The 21561-nt window shown below is 33.4% G+C and overlaps 2 protein-coding genes across 2 annotated transcripts in view; one reads left to right on the forward strand and one right to left on the reverse strand.

Moving 5' to 3' along the window:
• Nucleotides 1-21561, reverse strand: part of LOC125872833 (ATP synthase subunit d, mitochondrial) — a 739546-nt gene that overhangs the window by 279841 nt on the left and 438144 nt on the right. The window lies entirely within an intron of this gene.
• On the forward strand, nucleotides 17862-19600 carry LOC125872829 (elongation factor 1-alpha). The gene is made up of 2 exons (XM_049553627.1): nucleotides 17862-18367; nucleotides 18441-19600. The coding sequence occupies exons 1-2, from the start codon at nucleotides 17906-17908 to the stop codon at nucleotides 19323-19325; spliced, it is 1347 nt and encodes a 448-aa protein (XP_049409584.1). The 5' UTR covers nucleotides 17862-17905; the 3' UTR covers nucleotides 19326-19600.

Here is a 21561-nt window from a genome sequence, read left to right on the forward strand (position 1 = left end):
AAAAAATATTTTTAACTTCAAAATTTCAATTTTTCACCTTTAACCCCCACCCCCCACCCCCCTACCAACCCCCACCCCCAAAAAAAATTGAAGTTTGTTTTTAAAAAATATTTTCAATTTCAACAATTATTTTCTACTCTAGTGAAAATAAAAGAAATTTTTCAAAAACATTTTTCATTCATAAATCAAACACTAAAAATCTTTTTCGGAAAATATTTTCTACTCACCAACCAAACATGAGAAAATAAGTCAAAATCAACTTGTTTTCCAAGAAAACATTTTCTAGGAAAACATTTTCCTTCATACCAAACACACCCTAAATATATCTCATATACTTGTAGTATTGGTACTTTCAATACTATAATATTTTGTCCATTTATACATTATATTTTCATATTTTATAAAGTTTGATCTAGTTATTATATTAATATTTTATGAAATAATTTGTTGATAAAATATTTAGTAATTCGTTTATTTAAATTGTATATGTAATAATTAAAAAGAAGAAGATTATTATATCTATTCAGATGTTGAGAAACAAACAATTTAATTGTTCAGTGTTCAGATGTAAAAATAACATATGCATTCAGATTTAGACGTTTTAATCTTAATGAAAATAAATGAGGCCTAAAGGTGTACTGCTGGTTTACATTAGGGTAATAAAAGTCATGTACGAGGGAGACAATACTTGGGTAAGAATAGTGGGAGGAGACTCAAAACACTTTTGAGTCAAGATGGGGTTGCACCTAGAATCTATGCTTAGTCCTTTTTTATTTGCCTTGGTATTAGGATAAATTGATGTGACATATTCAGGGTGAGGTGTCATGATGTATGTTATTTGCAAACGATAATGTTTTGATCTAAGAGATTCGCGGGGGAGTTAATGATAGGTTGGAGGTGCGCAAACAGACTTTGAAGTCTAAAGGGTTTAGGTTGAGTAGGACTAAGACTGAGTATTTGGAATGTAAATTTCGTGATATGACACATGAGGGAGGTGTGAAAGTGAGACTTGATACACAAGTTGTCCTCATGATTGAAATATTTAAGTATGTGGGGTCACGAACCATGAAAATGAGGAGATAAATGATGATGTCACACATTGTATTGGTACAACATGGATGAAGGGGAGGCTTGCATTGTTACACCCCGAAAAATCTCTAAGCTAAGATCTGGACGATTCTTCATTTGCATATAAGGTCATATCGGGTGACTTTTAAGTTGTGCTTAGGTGTTAAGGTTAATTCTTTAGTGTGAGAATAAATTTGGAGATAAATTAAGGTCACAAGAATTCCCTAGCACAAAGTTGAGTTGAAAGCTTTCATACCGATTAAGTTTTAATATAAGATTCTACTTGGGTCAAACTTCAAACGACCATATATCTTAGAATATAAAGAGTTACGTTGCCCATAATCTATCAAATTAAAGGTATGTGAGCCTTCTTTCCAATGCCACCAAGTTTGCATCAATTGAAGTTTGGAGTAAAAAGTTATGTATATTTTACTGGACACTATCTTGATACGTGCCGGCCGCGCAACCGAGGCATTTTTCCCGCGGGAGCGCGGCGTGGCAGCAGCTACTGCCTTCCTGCGGGTTGGTTGCGCGCCTGAGGCATTTACTGCGCGGGCGTGGGGTGTCTGAGTCTTTTAAAAACCCCCAAATACGTAGTTCACCTCCTTAGATCATAAATTTACCCTAGAAAGAGAAGTTTTCAAGAAACTAACTTCCTCCGAGGTTCATCCATCATCAAAGGTAAGATTTTACCATAAAACTTCATAATTCCTTCATCTTAACACGAATTTATATCTCCTACTAATGAAATTCATAGATTTTCAAGGAAGCTCCTGAAGAACTCATCTCTAAGGTTCAAGAAACAAATTCTTGCCATCTTTTCATCTAAAGGTCTCACCTTTCTCAAGAATTTTGAGTGTATAAGGTAGGTAAGGCCATTCATAGTGTTCGACTAGTTCATCCTCACACCCTACATCTCAATTCAGTCAGTAGCAAGATGAATATAGAGTAGAACCCTCAGTTTTATGAAATTCTTGATATAAGTTATGTCCTTGTTATGAATTCTAAATTCTTATATTATGAGATTGTAGTATTATGTGCATTGATATCCTTGAGTTGTTCATGCTTATATTTCACATGAACCTTAGTTGATGAGATTTTTTTTATTGAAATCCTTTGTGAATTTATTTTCATGCATTGGTTTTGGAATTTTAAAGTGAGTTCAAGAGAATTTTTAAGGTATATTTTGAGAAGAATTTAAGGGAACACAAATGATTCCAAAAGTATTATTTTCATATCCAGAAAAGAACTACTATTTTATTTTTAAGAATAACATAAATAGTTGTCTAAAGCACTCCAGTTAGATAAAGAGAAGTTCAGTTTCCCCTTAAAGAAGGTATTATTTTTCATACTCAAAAGACAGTACTATTTTCAGAAAAGTATAAAGAGTTTTCAGAAAGATAGAGTACATTTCAATTACCTCTTAAAGAGGCCCTTTTGAGTAATTATCTCAACCCAGTGAGTATTTTACATGAGCATACAATTATATATTTTGGGATTAGTATTGAGCATCGAGATGGGGGAGAGTTCAGACAACTCACAGCCCCCATAAACTACGTAGCCACAGTAGATAGGATCGTACCGCAAGGCGGGCGACTCCTCACTTGCCTCAAGAAGGCTTTTAGTGGATCCATCAGTTCAGTTGCGTTCTATACTCCGACAAGGTATAGGGTGGCTCTGGCAATATGGGTAAAGACGTTGTATCATCACGAGGCTCATAGTGATGGTTGTCGGTTAGAGAAACACCCTAATAAAGTAAATTAAAGTATATTTTTATGTATGCATTTCAGTTCAGTATTTTCTATTATTGCATTCCTATAGTAAGAGCTTAAATGATTTTCATCATGATTTATACTATATTTCAGTTGAGTTACTTTCAGCCTTTCAGTTCAGTTATTTGTGTTATTCAACCCTATTACATACTCGTACATTCAATGCACTGATGTCATTCGACATGCATCATTTCATGGTGCAGATTCTGGTACTTAGCTAGCGTTTGGCCATAGATTCCCAAATATTTTTGGCAAATATTATTTGGGTGAAAATTTGGATGAAATTTCACCATGTGTTTGGTCATAGTATTTGGGAATCATATTTCACTTTTTTAAGAAATATGATTTTTATCCATAAGTTTTACAAACTATCATTTCTTCCACAACAAATCTATTGGATCTTTGTCGCAACAAATAACAAGTAGTGTCCATGACATTGGAGCAATGTGGAATTTCGAAGTGAGTGCAACAAGCATCATTCCATATACCATGAAGTAGACGAAGCACAAACTTTGTTACCCTGAACGGATTGTTATCGTTTTCATCAACAACCATATCATCACTATCATATTCAATTTACTCAAGTCCTTGAGGAAACTTCTTTGACATTATTATACTCATGAATAGAAAAAGGCTTAAGTCATCGACAGACACTTAAAGTTTCCGCATAATTCACTTAGACATTTAAACTGAGACTTGTACCTATTGAACACCTCTACCCTTTCAAATTTGAATCAATTAAACATTTTTTGCCTACATGGCATTTTAAGTGTGATGCACGGACAAAGAGCGCGTGAAAGCAACTAATTAGACTTTTTAAAATAAAAAATCCCTTTCTTCTTCCTTGTGATTGCTGCCATTACTGCTCCACCTTACCACCAAGCAACAACCACCGTCGCCACCGCAATCTCGCACCAGTAACTTTCTTCTTCCTCTTCTTTGCTTTTTATCCAACCATCATTATCATTGTAGTTTTTCATATTTTTCATTATCACCGTCATTATATCCATTTCTTCCTGTTCGGCACCTCTTCCATTAACGCCACTGCTTGTTCGTTTTTTTTTTCTTCAAATATAGAATTGATTCAAATTTTATTTCCTGTTTTTTTAATCTTTGTCATATTGTTGATTTATGGAAGCAAACAAACTTACAAATTTATAACTTAATCTTACTTTGAAAAACTTATGGCGGGGCAAAAGAAACTCGAAAGGCTTATTCGAATCCTGTCGGTTGGTGACGATGAGTTTTTTACTCATACAAGGCTACTTCTCGCCGGAGAAAGAAGAACAAGAATAAGAACCCCAGTACGACATTGACGACGACGGAGATGATGAAATTCCACAGAATTGTTACAAACCTTTTTTAGCCCTAACCCTTCTTCTTCCGAGCTCTTGTCTGCCATTGATGCTTTTTTCGAAGTAAAATTCTCTAATTTACTCTCTTTTTTTTCAATTAATGCAGAAAAATAATAATCTAAAAGGATAGGGCAATAAGAAAGCTATATCCTCTTTTCATGTTAATATGTGAAGTACAGTTTGAAGCATTCATGCTTAAAATTATTGGAGATTTCACGGTCGCCGGAGTTTTTAAACAATGTTAAAGAGTTGGAATGGACAGCGATATGGTGGTGGAATAGCAGGGGAAGGGTTTGGGTGGTGGGTCAGTCGATTGGGATTACAGATTATTTTTAATTTTTTTTAATAGTAAGTGATTTTCTTTTTCCTTCACATTATAATACATTTTAAAATATTTTTTTAAAATTCAAATAACACATGTCATTATTTAATTTGTCAAATTGCCACGTCATCACAAGTGTATTTCACTCATTTTATACTTTTAGCTAATGATCCAAAAAATGTTCAAATGGTTCAAATTAAAAGAGGTAGAGGTGTTCAATAGGTACAAGCCTGAATTTAGGTGTCTAAGTGAATTATGCGGACAACTTTAAGTGTCTGTCGATGACTTAAGCCATAAAAAAATGTAAATAATATTTACGTGGTACTTACTTTCAAATTGTTAGCACTTTTACATCTTGATGTTAATACGTTTCTCACGTAAAATTGGCATTTCATGTAACATCTTAAGTAAGTTAATATATATGTGGCCAAAATCTCTTCTTTTTTTTTCCTGTTAACGGAAAAGCAAAAGCTTTCGAAATATAGCAATATTTTTCTTTCAAAAGTATTACATATCGAGAGTGGAGGTACTCCAATTATTGTCTATTACATTACGGTAAAATTTCTTAATGATAAAATAGAAAACACTTCTCAAAAGTTGTATATGAAGTGCATATTGTTTTAATGTGGAAGTTGGTTATAGTCTTATCAATGATGAAATATTACTCCATTCATTTTAAAATAAATTATATTGGTAATCCTAGAAGATATAAAGTAAATAGTAATTTATACGAGATAATATCTCATATGATCATTCAACTTTCAATAGTTCACTTAAAAAGTCACTCAACTTTGAATAGTTTACTCAGAAAGTCACTCAACTTTGTTTTATAACTCAAAAGCCATTCGACTCTTGTCATTTCACTTAGAAAGTCACTCAACTATTGATATTTTACTTAAAAAGTCACCCAACTAATTTAAATAATTCTTTCATTAAATTTTGTTATATACAATTTCTGTTTTTAACTGTTATTTTTAACAGAAAGATGCTCATTTTAATTATTTTCTTAAATTTTGTTGAATACAATTTTATTAAACTATTTTTTTTAAAATAATAAAAGATTGTTATATGCTACTGTGCGTTTTTTTTAATTACTTCCGTTCAATTTCAATCTTCTTCTTTTTTGGATCATTTTTCAGCATATTTAATTCGTCTATGCTGAATTGCTGATGTACATTTTTTAAAAAAAAAATAGTTAAATAATTGGAGTGAGTCATGAATAAGATAATTAAAATAGACATTTTATTATTTGTTAAAAAAATAGTTTAAAATAAAAATTAGATTTCAATAGTTTATTGAATAAATTATTTAAATTTGTTGGATAACTTTCTAAGTGAAATATCAATAGTTGAGTGACTTTCTGAGAGAAATACCAATAGTTGAGTGACTTTTGAGTTATAAAACAAAGTTGAGTGACTTTCTAAGTGAATAACTCAAAGTTGAGTGACTTTTTAAGTGAATTATTCAAAATTGAGTGACCATCTGAGATATTATCTCTAATTTATACCTTCAATATGGAAATATATATTACACCAATGCAAATAAAGAGTCTTAAAACGAATTAAAATTGGAGATTATATTGGGCTCAATTAAAGATATTTTTTCAAATGGATTGAGATTGATCCAATTTAAATTATCTTGAGCTCAACCCTTAAAATTCTGAATAGATTAGACAAACTACCTACATTTAGGCTTAAGCTTATTTAAGACACTTCTATTTTGTCAATCAAGTTGCAAGTTTATTTGACTTGTTTGAAAGACTTTTTGAACTTTTCTATTAAAAAGCACATAAAACACAACGTTGTGATGGGAATATGGGTTAAGCTAGATTATTGGGTACATGCTTTTGATAGAAGATTCATAGCATAATTGTGACTAGGCTAAGCTTTAAGGGGGGATAAGCTCTCTCTCGAGCAACTTACCCCTTTTCAAATGCGTTCCTCTCGAAAACTCACTTGCCGCATGAAGACCAGCCTACGCCTTAACTCACTCACTCTCTCGAGCTGAACTCATGTCGACCCACTCCCACTGGCCATCAATTTAGTAGTTTTAGTTTTACGACTTCTCTCTCGAGAAAGCCGGAAACACATAAATAAACTTGTATTTGCAACTACAAATTCATTAAATTCATCCACAACTACTAAACTAAATCACAATAAAACTACGATTAAACTATCAGCAAGCAAGACCCAACAATTATCTTAACCCATATTCGCTAAATCACACCCCAAGAATTGAGGTTTTTAGCCACACATGTATAAGAGATAGAAATTTATACCAAATTGAGCTCGCATTTAACTGGGTATGAAGATTTAAGTCTTGATACTGTCCAACATAAAATTTCATAAAAATTATGTAATACAATGCAAACAACTACTATAGAGGATGTATTTGTAAAAGATAAAATTTTGGTGTAGAATTTGAATTTTTAAAAGCTCAATAATGAGATTTGACCCAAATACTAGTTTTTTTTAGTATTTGAGAATTTGGGTTATTTGCCAAAAGTATTTGCCAAATAAACAAATTGTATGGGCAAACACTGTTTGCCAAACTTTTCCCCAAATTTTACTTGGGAAATCTATGGCCAAACGGGTCCTTAGGATCATCAACAGGAGTTTCATTGAGATCACATCATCCGCTCGCCAACTTTTGGTGAAGTCTCCTTGCTTTCGAAGGACTCTAATTTTATGATTTGATAGTAGTAACGCTTTGAGGTGTTGTGGGTCTTTTCCCGACACCTATCTTTATACAGTAGAGGCTTCATAGATAGATAGTCTTGGTCAGTCTTGCAATATTTAGTTTCAGATATTTTATTTAAAAAATTATGTTTAATACTTAGTATTTTCGGATAAATTTTAAGATTTAATAAGTTGTTTTTAAATATTCTTTAGTTTTGATGCTTGTGTATGCTTGAGTTAGCCTTCCGCTTGTAGTCAGCCAGGATGAGGGGTTCACTTGGGGACCAACAATGGTTCTCAAGTGTCGGTCACGTCCAGGGTGTAGTCTCGGAACGTAACATGCATCTGGCATTCTATGTGACAAGAATGTACCACCAAAACTAAAAGGTATGTTTTATCGAGTGGTGGTTAGATTGACTTTGTTGTATGGGGCGGAGTGTTCACCAATCAAGAACTCTTATGTCCAAAAGATGCAAATAGCGGAAATGAGGATGTTGAGATGGATGTGCAGGCATATTAGGAGTGATAAGATTAGAAATGTGGATATTCAGGACAAAGTATGATTGACCTCTGTGGTATGGACAAGATGAGGGAGGGGAGATTGAGATGGTTCGGGCATGTGAAGAGGCGATGTGCCATGTGCGGATGTCCCAGTGAGGAGGTGTGAGAGGTTGGATATAGTGGGGTCGAGGAGAGGTAGATGTAGGTCGAAGAAGTATCGGGAGAGGTGATTAGACATAATATGGCGCATTTTTAACTTATCAAAGACATGACCTTAGATAAGAATGTATGTAGGTCGCAAATAAGGGTAGAAGGTTAGTAAGTAGTTGGTAGTATAGAGCATCGTGTCAATCGTCGTATTAGATTATTCATATAGTATTTGATATTTGGTACCTGATATCACCTGGTATTATTGTAGTTTTACCTTTGATGTCAGTTGTTTACTGTGTTTTGATTATTACACTATTTTGTTGGTTCACCGTGTTAGTTGTTGTGTTTTCTATACTGTTCTCTTCTTCTTTGTTCTTGGATTTGTTGCATTCGAGCCGACGGTCTTTCGGAAACATGCTCTCTACCTTCACGAGGTAGTGGTAAGGTTTGTGTACCCTCTATCCTCCCCAAACCCCACTTGTGTGATTTCACTAAGTATGTTGATATTGTGTCTATAATTACGCCTTCTCTGCCTTTTCAAAAAATTGCATCTTCGTGAATATGACTTATCAAGGGTATGGTATAATGGTCAATGAAGTGGGTTGAAAAGAATAATAAAGGTCTCAAGTTCAATTCCCAGTAGGTGATTTCTTTTCATTTGTCCTAGTACCAACTGTTGGCAGTGGAAGGTGACAGTTACCCCATGGGATTAGTGGAGGTGCGCGCAAGTTGGTCCAGACAATCAATTTTTATTTTTTTTTCAAAAACCTCATCAACTGGCAGTACATGTTTTGGCTTTGTTTCCTCTTGAATAAACTTATTTGTATCCCCCTAAATGCTATACATGCAATATTTTTCAAGGAAATTTTATGCTTCAAATCTTTCTTTTCTAATTTTCTGCATAATGTGTAGCTTAACAGATAACCGCATTAAGCACATTCAGTCGTTGACCACTCATATGTTGTCTGCTTGTGGTAAGTGTGCATTGGGATGAGCTGAACCGTTTAATGCCTACGTTCAAGGACGTTATTAGATGATGATGGTGGCAAGAAATATGCTTGGGTCTACTGTACTACTTTTCCTGTTATAGTGTTATTTATAACTGACAGTTGTTTGATTTGTAAGTTATTTAATATGACAGTTTCATCTTGTTTTATAGGACTAATGATGATACATTTTCAAGAGCATTCTGTAGCTCTTTGAAAGTTGTTTAATATGACAGTTAGGTATTTTTAAATATGTTTGGAAGGGGACCTTCCAAAATTGTGACTTTTAACCCTCTTTGGTTAACTTTTATTTCTTTGTACATTATCTGCATTGTTAAGGGGAGACTTGGTGCAAAACTAAAAAGAAACTTGTGTTCTTTTTGATAACCATAGAGCACCTTGACTAATTCCACGGGATATTTGCCAGTAACAGGTATCATGTAACTCTTTCCACTAATGTCCTTGGTGTTTTTGAAAGTTAACATAGTGTTCTTCTTGTTCTAAAAGCACAAGGATGCATATGGTCAACAGGAATAATCCTCAGTAGAGCACAAAAACAGTGTCCTTATATGCATCTCTCACCAGCTATGTTTATCTCATCCTCTCCAACCAGAAGCATCAGCTATGGTCTTCACTCTTCTTTCCATCAGTATAAATATTGAAGGTGAGTGGTGACACAAATTGCACCAAAAAGCTATTTGTACAGTCTACAGATCCCAATCTTGCCACCAAACTTGATTTTGGAGACACGGGTGCGGGCGGCATCATTTTTGAAGAGTCCGAGCAGCCTAGCTTGGAACTTGGAAGTAACACACACTACAACAAACTCATTTCATATTTCAGCACCATGAGAAATATCTACACAAATGACACATTTATCGTCCATGTGAAAAATCAAAGCATGAACCAAAAACCTTGCAACTATAAGTAAGACATATATGAAGCATTGAGAAAATAAAAATACATTTAAGTACTTAGAAATTGGACAAAAAGTGGTGCTCGTTTTGCCATTGCAATTTCGTGAGATTCTAATTTGAAGTTAGCTATATGAATCCTGGGTATCCATTTTGATCTATTTGTGTCCATTTTCATTCTTTGATACTAAAGAATGATGTGGGCATTAAATCCAACCAACTTAATGAGTTCTTGGAAGCATAACAAAATAACATTAACCCATTTCATATTTCAGCACAATGACAAAAGAATAAACAGAAATACACAGCAAAATATAAGAATCTTGAACCAAAACTTGCAGTACCTCCCTTAAGTTTGCTAATGTGGATCACTTACAAAATGAACTTAAACACTAATGGTGTCAAAAGTCAATCAAGTTGGACTTCAATGTGGACATTGGATGAAAAATCAAAAGAAAACAGTACCACCTAGCAAGAAACTATATTGAATAACCTTGAAAATTAGTGATCTTGAACTTTTGAGCACACTTGCTTCGTGTGCAAACCTTCATGCATGGTTAAAAGTCAAAAGTGTTGTTCATGGATCAAAACTTATTAAAAGCGGAGTCAAAAATTAAATTCAAGATCACTCAATCGCACTAAACATTATATTTAAAATTTATCTACACTTCATCTTCTTTAATCATTTCTAAACTAGGGGTATCTAGGCCTTCTTGAGCACAACCAAGTCCAATACCTAACATATATGATAAAAATTTAAATGTAAGTTTATGAGCTGTGTAAAAATAAATTAATACTGTTTTGGAAAAGTTGAAGTTTGACACACTGAATTATAACAAATGGTTTCCTAACATATCATTCAAATTTTTAGTTCTTTTTGTTATTTATTAATTACTTTCACTAACTTTGCCTTTTTTAATTACCTAAATAATAGTGAATACTAAAGAGTTTTAGAAGAGAATAACTCTGAACTTGTGTATTGCTCAAATATTACAATGATATAAATAAATGAAGAGTACTAACTAATTATGGTGACTAGACAATCAAATCCTTACAGATCAGCTAGACTATCATTTATACAATATTGCACGACTATAATGATTCCTTTTAATTTTGAATTTGATTGGATAGTGGATTAAAAATATATATTTTTAATCATTATTTGCTTATTTTTTATTTGTTCTTTTTTAGCATGGATTTTATGGATTGTGCTTAATAGTGTATTTTATTTATAGGATTAAATTGGTGTGAAGATGAAGAAATTTGGAGCTAAAATGAATGAAAGATGAAGATTATTGAATGAAATCAAACAGACAACTTAATGAATTAAATTTAATATAATAATATATACAATATATAAGAAGTGCATATTGCGAATCGCAAAATGCAAAGAGCAAATTGAGCTGCGCCGCGTGTCAAATTATGAAGGCAACAACAATAGAAGACACCAAACATGCTTTTCTAACGGAACTCAATTCCTTTAGGTTTTGGGTTTTCCAATTTGTTTTGGACTCAATTATTTTATTTAGGATTTTTTTATATTTATAAATAGTTCATACAAATAATTCTTGAAGCAAGGAAGACACAATATAGAAAATAACTTTGACCTAGGATTTTATTTTTTCTTCTCTTTTATTTATTTTATATCTTTTCTTTGGACGATATGTTGTAATTGGTTTATGTCTATGTAGAGTTAAACTTCTCGTTCTAGGAATATGTTAACTTACAAAATGATTGTTTAGTGATTCTTGATTCGGCATATTTGTTTATCATATTTATTAGTTGTTCTTATATTCTTGTGATTACTATTTTGATGCTTGATCACCATTAGAATAAATTTATTATTTTTTCTAGAACTCGGGAGAGGAATATAAGGATAGAACGTGGAAAATAGGAGAATGATATTTTCTTGTAATAATACCTTGAATTTATTTGTGTTTAGGATAAGGATATACATAGGTGCCGCGCTTGATTCAAATAGGGAAAACAACATAATGCTCCATAGCTGATATAACATATCCTCGCTTAACGATGTAGTTGAATTGTCAATTGTGATAGACGATTAGAGGTCGGGAGATCATGGCCATATTATCAACCCCGTTGATCACAACTAAATAATCAAATAAGTTGATAAAATTGATGTTAAACATGATTGTTAGCTAAACCATAATCCTAGATTGATTCATTGATTGATTGTGTAAAAGTTTTCTCTTTCCTTGGTTAATTGTTCATTTGTTATTTTATCTTTATTTTTAGTTTAGCTAATTATATTTATCTTTGAAATATCCCTTTAAAAATAATAATTAGAATTAGTATAATTTAGTAAATAGTTAATCTATAAGTCCATGTGAGTTCGACATCCAGTTTCTAAAAAAGAACCACTTTATTACTTGCACGACCACGTACACTTACGTATGCGTTTGAATGCAACAAGTTTTTAGCACCGCTTCCGAGGACTTAAGAATTAAATATTTTTCTAGGTTATACTCTTTCTTTCTATCTATTTACGTTTTTATTTTATTTTTATCTTTTTGTGCAAATATTTTTTTTCCCTTGAATATTTGGGTACTCTTATTGATATGGGTGATTTAGATTAATGGTGGTTGTGTGATGGCCATCCCTGTCAATATTGTGAAGGACCCCATTTGAATATCAAGTGTCCTACTATTCAAAAGAGCAGGTTGCACACACCTACCCAATTTTATTCACCTTCACCTCTATTTCTAGCAAGCCAATTAACCATGTTGATTGATTATCTCATAGGAGTTTGACCTCCTTCTGCTTATTGTGGCCATTTAGCCCCTTACGTTCCAACACACTATGTTATCCATTCCATAGACTAGGAATGGCGATGCCTCCCTCTTTTCTTGTACCCCTATCCTTCACTACCTCATTTGGTTTTGTTTCTGTTAGGGCATGGAGCGTGTTGGTATTGTTCACTTGTGTTCCCAATTGTTGAGGATTGTTCCTCCTATGAGCAGGTTCCTTGTGAGCTCATCCTCACTTTTGTATTGTTCCTCAATTGTGTTGGAGGATATGTTATCTCTACATTCTGTTGAGCTGAGCTATTAGATGAGACTTTCCATTTCTCCCTTGTTGCTTGCTTTCTTCTACTTCCACCAGTGTCTCTAATGTTTTTTTTTGTTGCATTCTTCTTCCTGCATTATGTCTCCGTATGCCTATACTTTTTAAAATGTTTACACAAGGATGGCCTCCAATCATATAGTACTTTTTGCCTCTACGAGAACTTCTTTTTCATTCCTGAACCATACATTGTCTAGTAGCTCAGGATCCATCTCGACCTCAATTAATAATCCGGCAAGTGTGTTGGTCCACCATGAAAGGCTTCCCTACCAAGCTCCCAATCTTACTAAGTCCCTTGGGACTCCAATATTTGAATTCTAATCCTAGAAATTTCATCCATATCAGCATTGTGTACAATTCATCTCTTGAGAACTCTATGTTTGGGACGCTTTAACAATAAATGGCTTATTGTCGAAGTGATAGATTCCCTCTTGGATTACAACACTCTTCCCCGCTTCTGAATCAAATCGAACCAACACTATCCCATTTTTTAGCATTGGTATTTTGTTAATCCTAGGTTTCGCCTAATGACTTTGGATGTGCTCACTCATTACAGAGAATGGAGGATGCGCCCCTAATACAAAGCATACTACTGCCTTTCTTCAAGCTATTTCAGTGCTTATGTCTTCATCTTCAATTTCACATACAACTGAATCACTCTGTATTAATAGAGACACATATTCAAGCTTGAATCCTGCAGTGGCCAATTTCCCTATATCGAAATTATCCCAGATGAAGGCTTTATCTGCATCTTCCGCCAGAGCTTCAATCTCATTTGCGCAGCTAAGCCTAGGGCTAGTGTTGCATCTGCAAGGACTTATTGATGTCCCTGCTATCACTGTTCCATTGCTTGAGTTCCTCTCTTCCGCTGGTGTCACTATTACATTGATTGCTTGCTCTCCTTTCTCAGATCTGACTTTTATTTCTTGTTCATTGCTTATTTCACTTCCGTCCAACTTTTTTATTATCACATTTTGTTGGTTCTTATATTTCGATTACTATGATTTTCCTTCTCGTTCATCGTAGCCCTAGTTTACATCACCTTTTCTCCTTTGCTCTCATTCTCTTCTTGTTGTTTCGTACCTTTCCTCAACTTAATAGTGTCCTTCACCATCATCTTCTGAGCCATTAGTGCTTTCTATGATGGAATTCGAGCTCTCCTTCCCATGGTAGGCGCAAGTTAGTTACCCTGCGTTGAGAGAGAAAATCATCTGCGCAGAAAGTTATACTTTTTCTTCAAATTTCATTCTAACATAATTTTATACAAAATACAAATAGAAAAATATTGGGCCTGTGTGCAGTGGCGGAGCCAAGATTTCTGTGTAGGAGGTTTGAAGCATAAAGAAGTAAACACGTAAAAATTACAAGATGAAAAATGGAGCATGGTGGGAGTGAAATATTGATCTTAACCCGCTAAATTAACTTATCTTTTCATGTCACGTTTAGGTTCTTCCTACTTTTACTCTAATCCATCAACTTTTTAAAAAATTCTAGTTTTTTTTTTTGCAGTGCTCTACTTTTTCTTTGAACTTTTTCTAAATTTTGAATTAGTCCTCATTCAATCATATGTTACTTTAAAGACCACCAAATTTCTTTAAAAAGATGAAAAGATTGAGTTACTAATATTATAGTGCATATTCAAAAGATAAATAAATGACATCGTCGATTTTTTAGTTTATTTAATTCAATTTTCTAGGTTAATCTTTTGTAAAAAAAGACAAATGATGAATAAATCAAATAAGTTTAGTTTAGTTTTCATATCTTTAGAATTAAATTGAAAAAGAAATAAGAAAGAGATACTATGAAATTAAGAAAAAAAATTCAATTAAATAGATTTTGTTAAAAGGATGTTCACGACTTTAAAATTTTTCCATTCAATTAATCTTAATTTACTTTATTTTATATAATATTTTTGTAATTCAAATTTAATAATAATTCATCATTTTTTAAAAGAGTTTCTTTGAGTTAGTACACGAGAAGAGAATTATGTAGAAACAAAATGAACAATATAAATAAGAAGAATAAAAGAAAAAAATATTTAAAAAAATGTAACTAATAATTTTAAATAAAGTCAAATTACGAAAATGAAATAACATAAAGAGAAAAATAATAATAATAAAAAAGTAATACAACTTTAGATTGAACCCAAAAACAATGCATGCCTTTTACTGTATTCTAAGCCCAAAGTCTGAGCCCATTTCAGGCTTTTTAAAGCAAAAAAAAGTTGAAAAATGTTACACGTGGGAATCAAACTTGAACTATTTCGGCTAACAATGAACCCCTTAGCCAATGAGCTACGCTTATCATCTATGCCGAGAAGGTTTATTTTAACATATATACTTATAAAATCAGAAGTTTACCTTATATATAGGGAAATATGTCTGAAATATATTCGAACTTTGACCGAAATTGCTGTAAAAATATCAAACTTTGGAAATGACCTTTTACCCCCTCCACTATTTAATAGTGTATTTTAAAGGTATATATGTGCCCACGTGGATATCATAAATATTGCATCATTATAAATAGTAATGTGTCCATGTGGGCTTTTAAAATGCACTATTAAATAGTGCAGGGGGTAAAAAGTCCTCCATAAAGTTTGATATCGAAACAATAATTTTGGCCAAAGTTTGAGTATTTTTCAGACCCTTTTCCCTTATATATACAATGTAATTTTTTCGATCCAGGGGCTTCGGGTGAACCCTTGAGCTCCACGTAGGTTTGGCCCTGCGTGCGTGCACGGGCACCCACCATCTAGTGAGGTTAGGGAAAAAAGAGAGTGTTGGTGAAATTACAAATTATAATTGAAAATAAAATGAAGAAAACAAAATATCTTCAGGTTCAGGCGCAAATATCTCGCTCTGTTTAAGAAAATCCAAGTTCATTGTAGCAAAACTTTTCACCGATCCAATAGTACTCTTGACTTGTCCCCTCACAAATATAACAATCTAATCACAAATTACAACTCAAAACAACTTTGGACAAGAGTTAAGTCCAAAACTCCACCAAAAAACACATTCCTCAACTAAATAAAACTCTCTTTTTTACTAACTTTTATGTACTCTATATTATCTTGTTCTCAAAACAAAGTAAAATCACCATTATTTATAAGTAAGATATTCTTTCTTGCTATGAATAGAAATATTATGGAGCAGTAAATTATCTAAAAAAAAAAGGTCAAACAAGATATTATTTATCAAAACATATATAAAAGACCGTTACAATGTCATTGATGGCAACTTCTACAACAAAGAGCTCATTACTAGTAGCATTACATGTTGGTTATGGCTTGCTTCATTTCCAGTCAAGACCCCACTATGGGTTAAAAACATTAGAGTGTAGACTCTTCGATTACCCAGTTTAGCTAGGTTATTACAGAGTGAAACTCTAAGGTCTCATTTGTTTGAATTTAATGGAGGTTTGAATTTTAATCATTCAAATTCAACTTAGTAAGTGTGTTTGAGTTTTAAGTCTGAATTTTAATCATTCAGTTTCAGCCCATTAAGTCTATTTATTTTTTTCTTTTAATTTTTTTAATTGAATTTGAATAGATTTTAACGAATCAGATATTTAGGAGAGTCTTAGGCCTCACTTGTTTCATTAAGATTAAGATGTCTGAATCAGAATGATATATGAGTGATTAAGATCCTATATATGGATTTGAACAAATGAATGATTAAGAGTGTTTGTTTTTAAACATTTAAATAAATATAATTTATTAATATATAAATACTATATAATTCAAATAAAATAATTTTATATTATACGCGGATTTTGAAAAGAATATGAATTATAAAGGGTGGTCTTGAAAAGAATATGAAGTATAAAACATATGTGTCTATTAATTCAATTTTATACAAGTTTAGATTTCTACTTATACATATTCAAAGTTAGAGGCATAAATGTCAGCGAAAGATATCTATCAAAACCAAGTTAAAGAGTATATTTATATATTATGCCTAGTAATTACTGATATGACCAAATAGCTTAAATGAAAAAAAAAGAAAAGTCAGAACTAAATAATACAAAATCAAACTGAAATACCGAAGGGAATGCATACCCCTAGAGATAAAAAATACAATTCATTTTTGGGAAAAAAAAGAAAGAAAATGTAAGGGGCATTTACGTAAAAAGACTTAAGAGCGGCAACCCTAATCGTCATCGTTGGGACTATAAAATGCTCATTATCCCTACAACACAAACCCTACATCACTTTTGCTGCGATTCCCTTCTGTCTGCTGTGCCGCAATCTCCTAATTCTCTTCTCTAAGGTTACATCTTTATCTCTATTCTATTTTTTTAATTCATGATCTGTTCTTGTACTGTGATTAGATCTGTAAATCAATTGTATACATGTTTTCTTAATCGTGTAGATGATTTTCAGCGTCTTCTCGTAAGGTCATACTTACTGAAAGCGTTTTGGTATAATCGGCTAGTGTTTCTATCGCCGATCTGTGTTTGAGCCAGATCTGTAAATGTTTCTAATGAATTTTCCATATGTATTTAACATAAGTTTAAAAACTGTAGATATTTCTTTTACTCGCGTGACAGCCTTTTGTTCTAACTGTTCTTATGATTCGGTTTTTATACAACTTTCACATCGTTACAGATATTAAATTATTTCACTATACTGTAATTTAGTTCTTAATAGTATTTTTTTTTTCATTTGTAACTCTGTAATTGCTACTTTTTGGGCTAATTTAAAGGATTTACTTAATGTAGATAGACTTTTTGAGTTTATTCCCTCACTGCAAGAGCTGTAGCTGTTTTACTTTATTTGCAATCTTTTTTTAACCTTAAGTCATGTTCACATACAGCTGCTACTCAAAATAATTCAATTAGTTATCTAAAAATAATTTAAGATGTCAATAAGTACTTTAGTATTGCCTTACACATAATGAGTCACAAGAAAGACACATTTCATTGTTTTCATTGTAGAATCAACTGGTTAAGCCCATGCCAGGTTTATCTTTTCAGTTCTAAATATTGAATGTGCTGAATTTTGAAAAAAATTACTTGCCTTTTAAATATGTTTTATCTGTTTTGTATTAATTGCAGTCTTTAAGTAACTCAAGATGGGTAAAGAGAAGATTCACATCAGTATTGTGGTCATTGGTCATGTCGACTCTGGAAAGTCAACCACAACTGGTCACTTGATCTACAAGCTTGGTGGTATTGACAAGCGTGTTATTGAGAGGTTTGAGAAGGAAGCTGCTGAGATGAACAAGAGGTCATTCAAGTATGCCTGGGTGCTTGACAAACTTAAGGCTGAACGTGAGCGTGGTATCACTATTGATATTGCTTTGTGGAAGTTTGAGACCACTAAGTACTACTGCACTGTGATTGATGCCCCCGGACACAGGGACTTTATCAAGAACATGATCACTGGTACCTCCCAGGCCGACTGTGCTGTCCTCATTATTGACTCCACCACTGGTGGTTTTGAAGCTGGTATCTCTAAAGATGGTCAGACCCGTGAACATGCATTGCTTGCTTTCACCCTTGGTGTCAAGCAAATGATTTGCTGCTGCAACAAGGTTTGCTTTTATTCATAGAATATTTGTCATTTCAAGAAAGATATGCCATACTAATTTTGTTAATGTCTCACAGATGGATGCTACCACCCCCAAGTACTCCAAGGCTAGGTACGATGAAATTGTGAAGGAAGTTTCTTCGTACCTCAAGAAGGTTGGTTACAACCCTGACAAAATCCCATTTGTCCCCATCTCTGGTTTTGAAGGAGATAATATGATTGAGAGGTCTACCAACCTCGACTGGTACAAGGGACCAACCCTCCTTGATGCTCTCGACCAGATTAATGAGCCCAAGAGGCCATCAGACAAGCCACTCCGTCTCCCACTTCAGGATGTTTACAAGATTGGTGGTATTGGAACTGTCCCAGTTGGTCGTGTAGAGACTGGTGTGATCAAGCCTGGTATGGTTGTGACCTTTGGCCCTACTGGTTTGACAACTGAAGTCAAGTCTGTTGAGATGCACCACGAAGCTCTTCAGGAGGCGCTCCCTGGTGACAATGTTGGGTTCAATGTTAAGAATGTTGCTGTTAAGGATCTGAAGCGTGGTTTTGTTGCCTCAAACTCCAAGGATGACCCAGCTAAGGGTGCAGCCAGTTTCACTGCCCAGGTCATCATCATGAACCATCCTGGCCAGATTGGAAATGGATATGCACCAGTGCTCGACTGCCACACTTCCCACATTGCTGTCAAGTTTGCTGAGATCTTGACCAAGATTGACAGGCGTTCAGGTAAGGAACTTGAGAAGGAGCCTAAGTTCTTGAAGAATGGTGATGCAGGTATGGTTAAGATGATTCCCACTAAGCCCATGGTTGTTGAGACCTTTGCTGAATATCCACCATTGGGTCGTTTTGCTGTTCGAGACATGAGGCAAACTGTTGCTGTTGGTGTTGTCAAGAATGTTGACAAGAAGGACCCAACTGGTGCCAAGGTCACCAAGGCTGCGCAGAAGAAGGGAAAGTGAACAGTGCAGTGTGATGCTAGTGTTTCCAATGCTATTTATTTTCATCAAGTGTGCTATCTAGACTCTGTTTTGTTTACTTCTGCTATAGTTTTGTCTTTGATTTGCTTTTTAGGCGCTTGTTTTCTGCCTTGTATGTTATGTAACCATTCTCAGAACTGGGTACTTGACAGGCGGTGGCAAGCATGATTTGGAGCCTGTTTTCATTCTGTTGAGGTGCCTTGGTTTTCCATGGTGCCTCAGGATTTTTGCTTTTGGTGTTGCCTAAGTTATATTTTGTATGTGCTTTTAAATTTCTCTACTTGTTCCTGTTTGTTGAAGATTTGGAGTTATAATGCTGCTGGGGGAATCAGTTCAGCTTTAGAATTAGTTGTGGTTGTTCCTCTTTATCATACTTGATAGGTTATCTAGAATTCAAATGTTCTTTTCTTAACCTTGTTGATTGGTGTTTTTGTTGTCGGAGGGAGTCGATAGATGACATGGTGATTTTGATTTTTGAATTAAAGTGGTCAATTGAAGCATATTAGTCCACTGCCAAAAACCTACCGCCCTCCTGCTACATGTTCTCCACATATCCGTCCCTGTTTGTTGAATATACGTGCACTCCACTATTCATCCTATGTCAACCTCAATTAGTTTTATATTTATATAACAATAGTTTTATTTTTCACATAGCAATAGTTTATACAAAAACATTAAAATTAATATTAATGAAAAAGCGAGCGTACATGGAAGAAACATGCTACCGCACGATTTTCTCCAATACTATAATTATCTCCCATTTTATTATTTACCTTCCACGATTAACTCAAAAAAAGGTTACATTCTCTCCCATAAAAAATTAGGTATTTTAACCAAAATAAAACTTTCTACCTTCCTCTAGTCTAATAGTTTGTTCAATTAACGATATGAATAGTGTGTCAATTTTAATTCAGCACTATGAAAGATGCAACGCAACATGTTTGTGTTGATAGATAGCAAGGGAATTGGTGATTGATTTACTTTATAGATCTAAATTATTTGGTGGGTTTTTTTCTCGATTGTAATTTTGAAATCTCACAAGATTATTGTTGTAAGTGATAGTGTAGTGAATATATTTTAGATGTTTACCGTCTTTTATTTTTGAAAATTTGATTTGTGTATGTATATGTGTTTGTTTGTCTATATCGTTGTTTCAAAATAACTTGATATTTTGTGGTGAATTTGATTTTTGATTGGATTAAGGTATATACCTTGAAAGTGTAAAGTATAGACGGAAAGTTTGTCAAATTACTGCTTAATTTGTGTAAAGCATATTGTATACCAATTGAAAATACCATTGTGTCTATATATAGTATTTTCGTTTTATGTTCATATGTCGTTGATTACTTGGTATATGTGATGAATGTAGTTTTTGGTTGGATTAAGATATATACCTTGAAAGTTTATGATAAATTGGATAAATTAATGATTAATGTGTGTTGGTATTTAATTTTTTCATGCTAAAATAACAATCATAACACTGTACTAACTTAATTAGCTAAAACCATCTTGTATACCAACTTGATTAAGAATTTGATATAAACGAATCAAACTATATACCAATATTCAAACCAAACTTATTGTTGAATTAAATTGAAATATCATTAAGTTATATATATATTATTATTATTACCCTTATTTATAAGCCAACAACAATAGGACTAACACTGCAATTAAGTATTGTACACAACTATTTAAGTGGTACTATAAATGTGTACCTATTTCATTGGGTATTGATCTTTTGTGTGCCTATTTGTTTAACACGTGTATATGTTTTTTTTTCTACCAAAACAATGGTATGCCAAAGCATCTCAAATTCTTTCTCCCTGCTATCTCTCCTTCCAGGTAAGCTTCCATCTCTTCTCTAGTTTGCTATTCTATTTTTTCTCTCCTTTTTGCTCTCATTGTTTTTCTTTGGTTTCTCATCATCTTCTTCTAGGATTTTGGATTAAACTTTGTCTTGTTTTGTTGCTTTTATGTTCGATTGTTTTGATATTGCTTTCAATTTTTGTTGCTTTATTGGTAGGTGGCTGTAGGTATGTTGCATGGACAGAATTCCTATGTTGAACCCACTTCTTCTTCATCTCCTATGCCCAGGAGTGTAGACCCGTCTCAATTTTGTATTGATGAGTTGCAACAAAAAATTTCTTCTGTTACATACCAGCAGAAACCTCAAAATTCAATTGGGTATGATATAGATTTCTTGGTCTTTCCTTTT

The sequence above is a fragment of the Solanum stenotomum genome, chromosome 8 (assembly GCF_019186545.1).
Source record: "Solanum stenotomum isolate F172 chromosome 8, ASM1918654v1, whole genome shotgun sequence".
Taxonomy (NCBI): domain Eukaryota; kingdom Viridiplantae; phylum Streptophyta; class Magnoliopsida; order Solanales; family Solanaceae; genus Solanum; species Solanum stenotomum.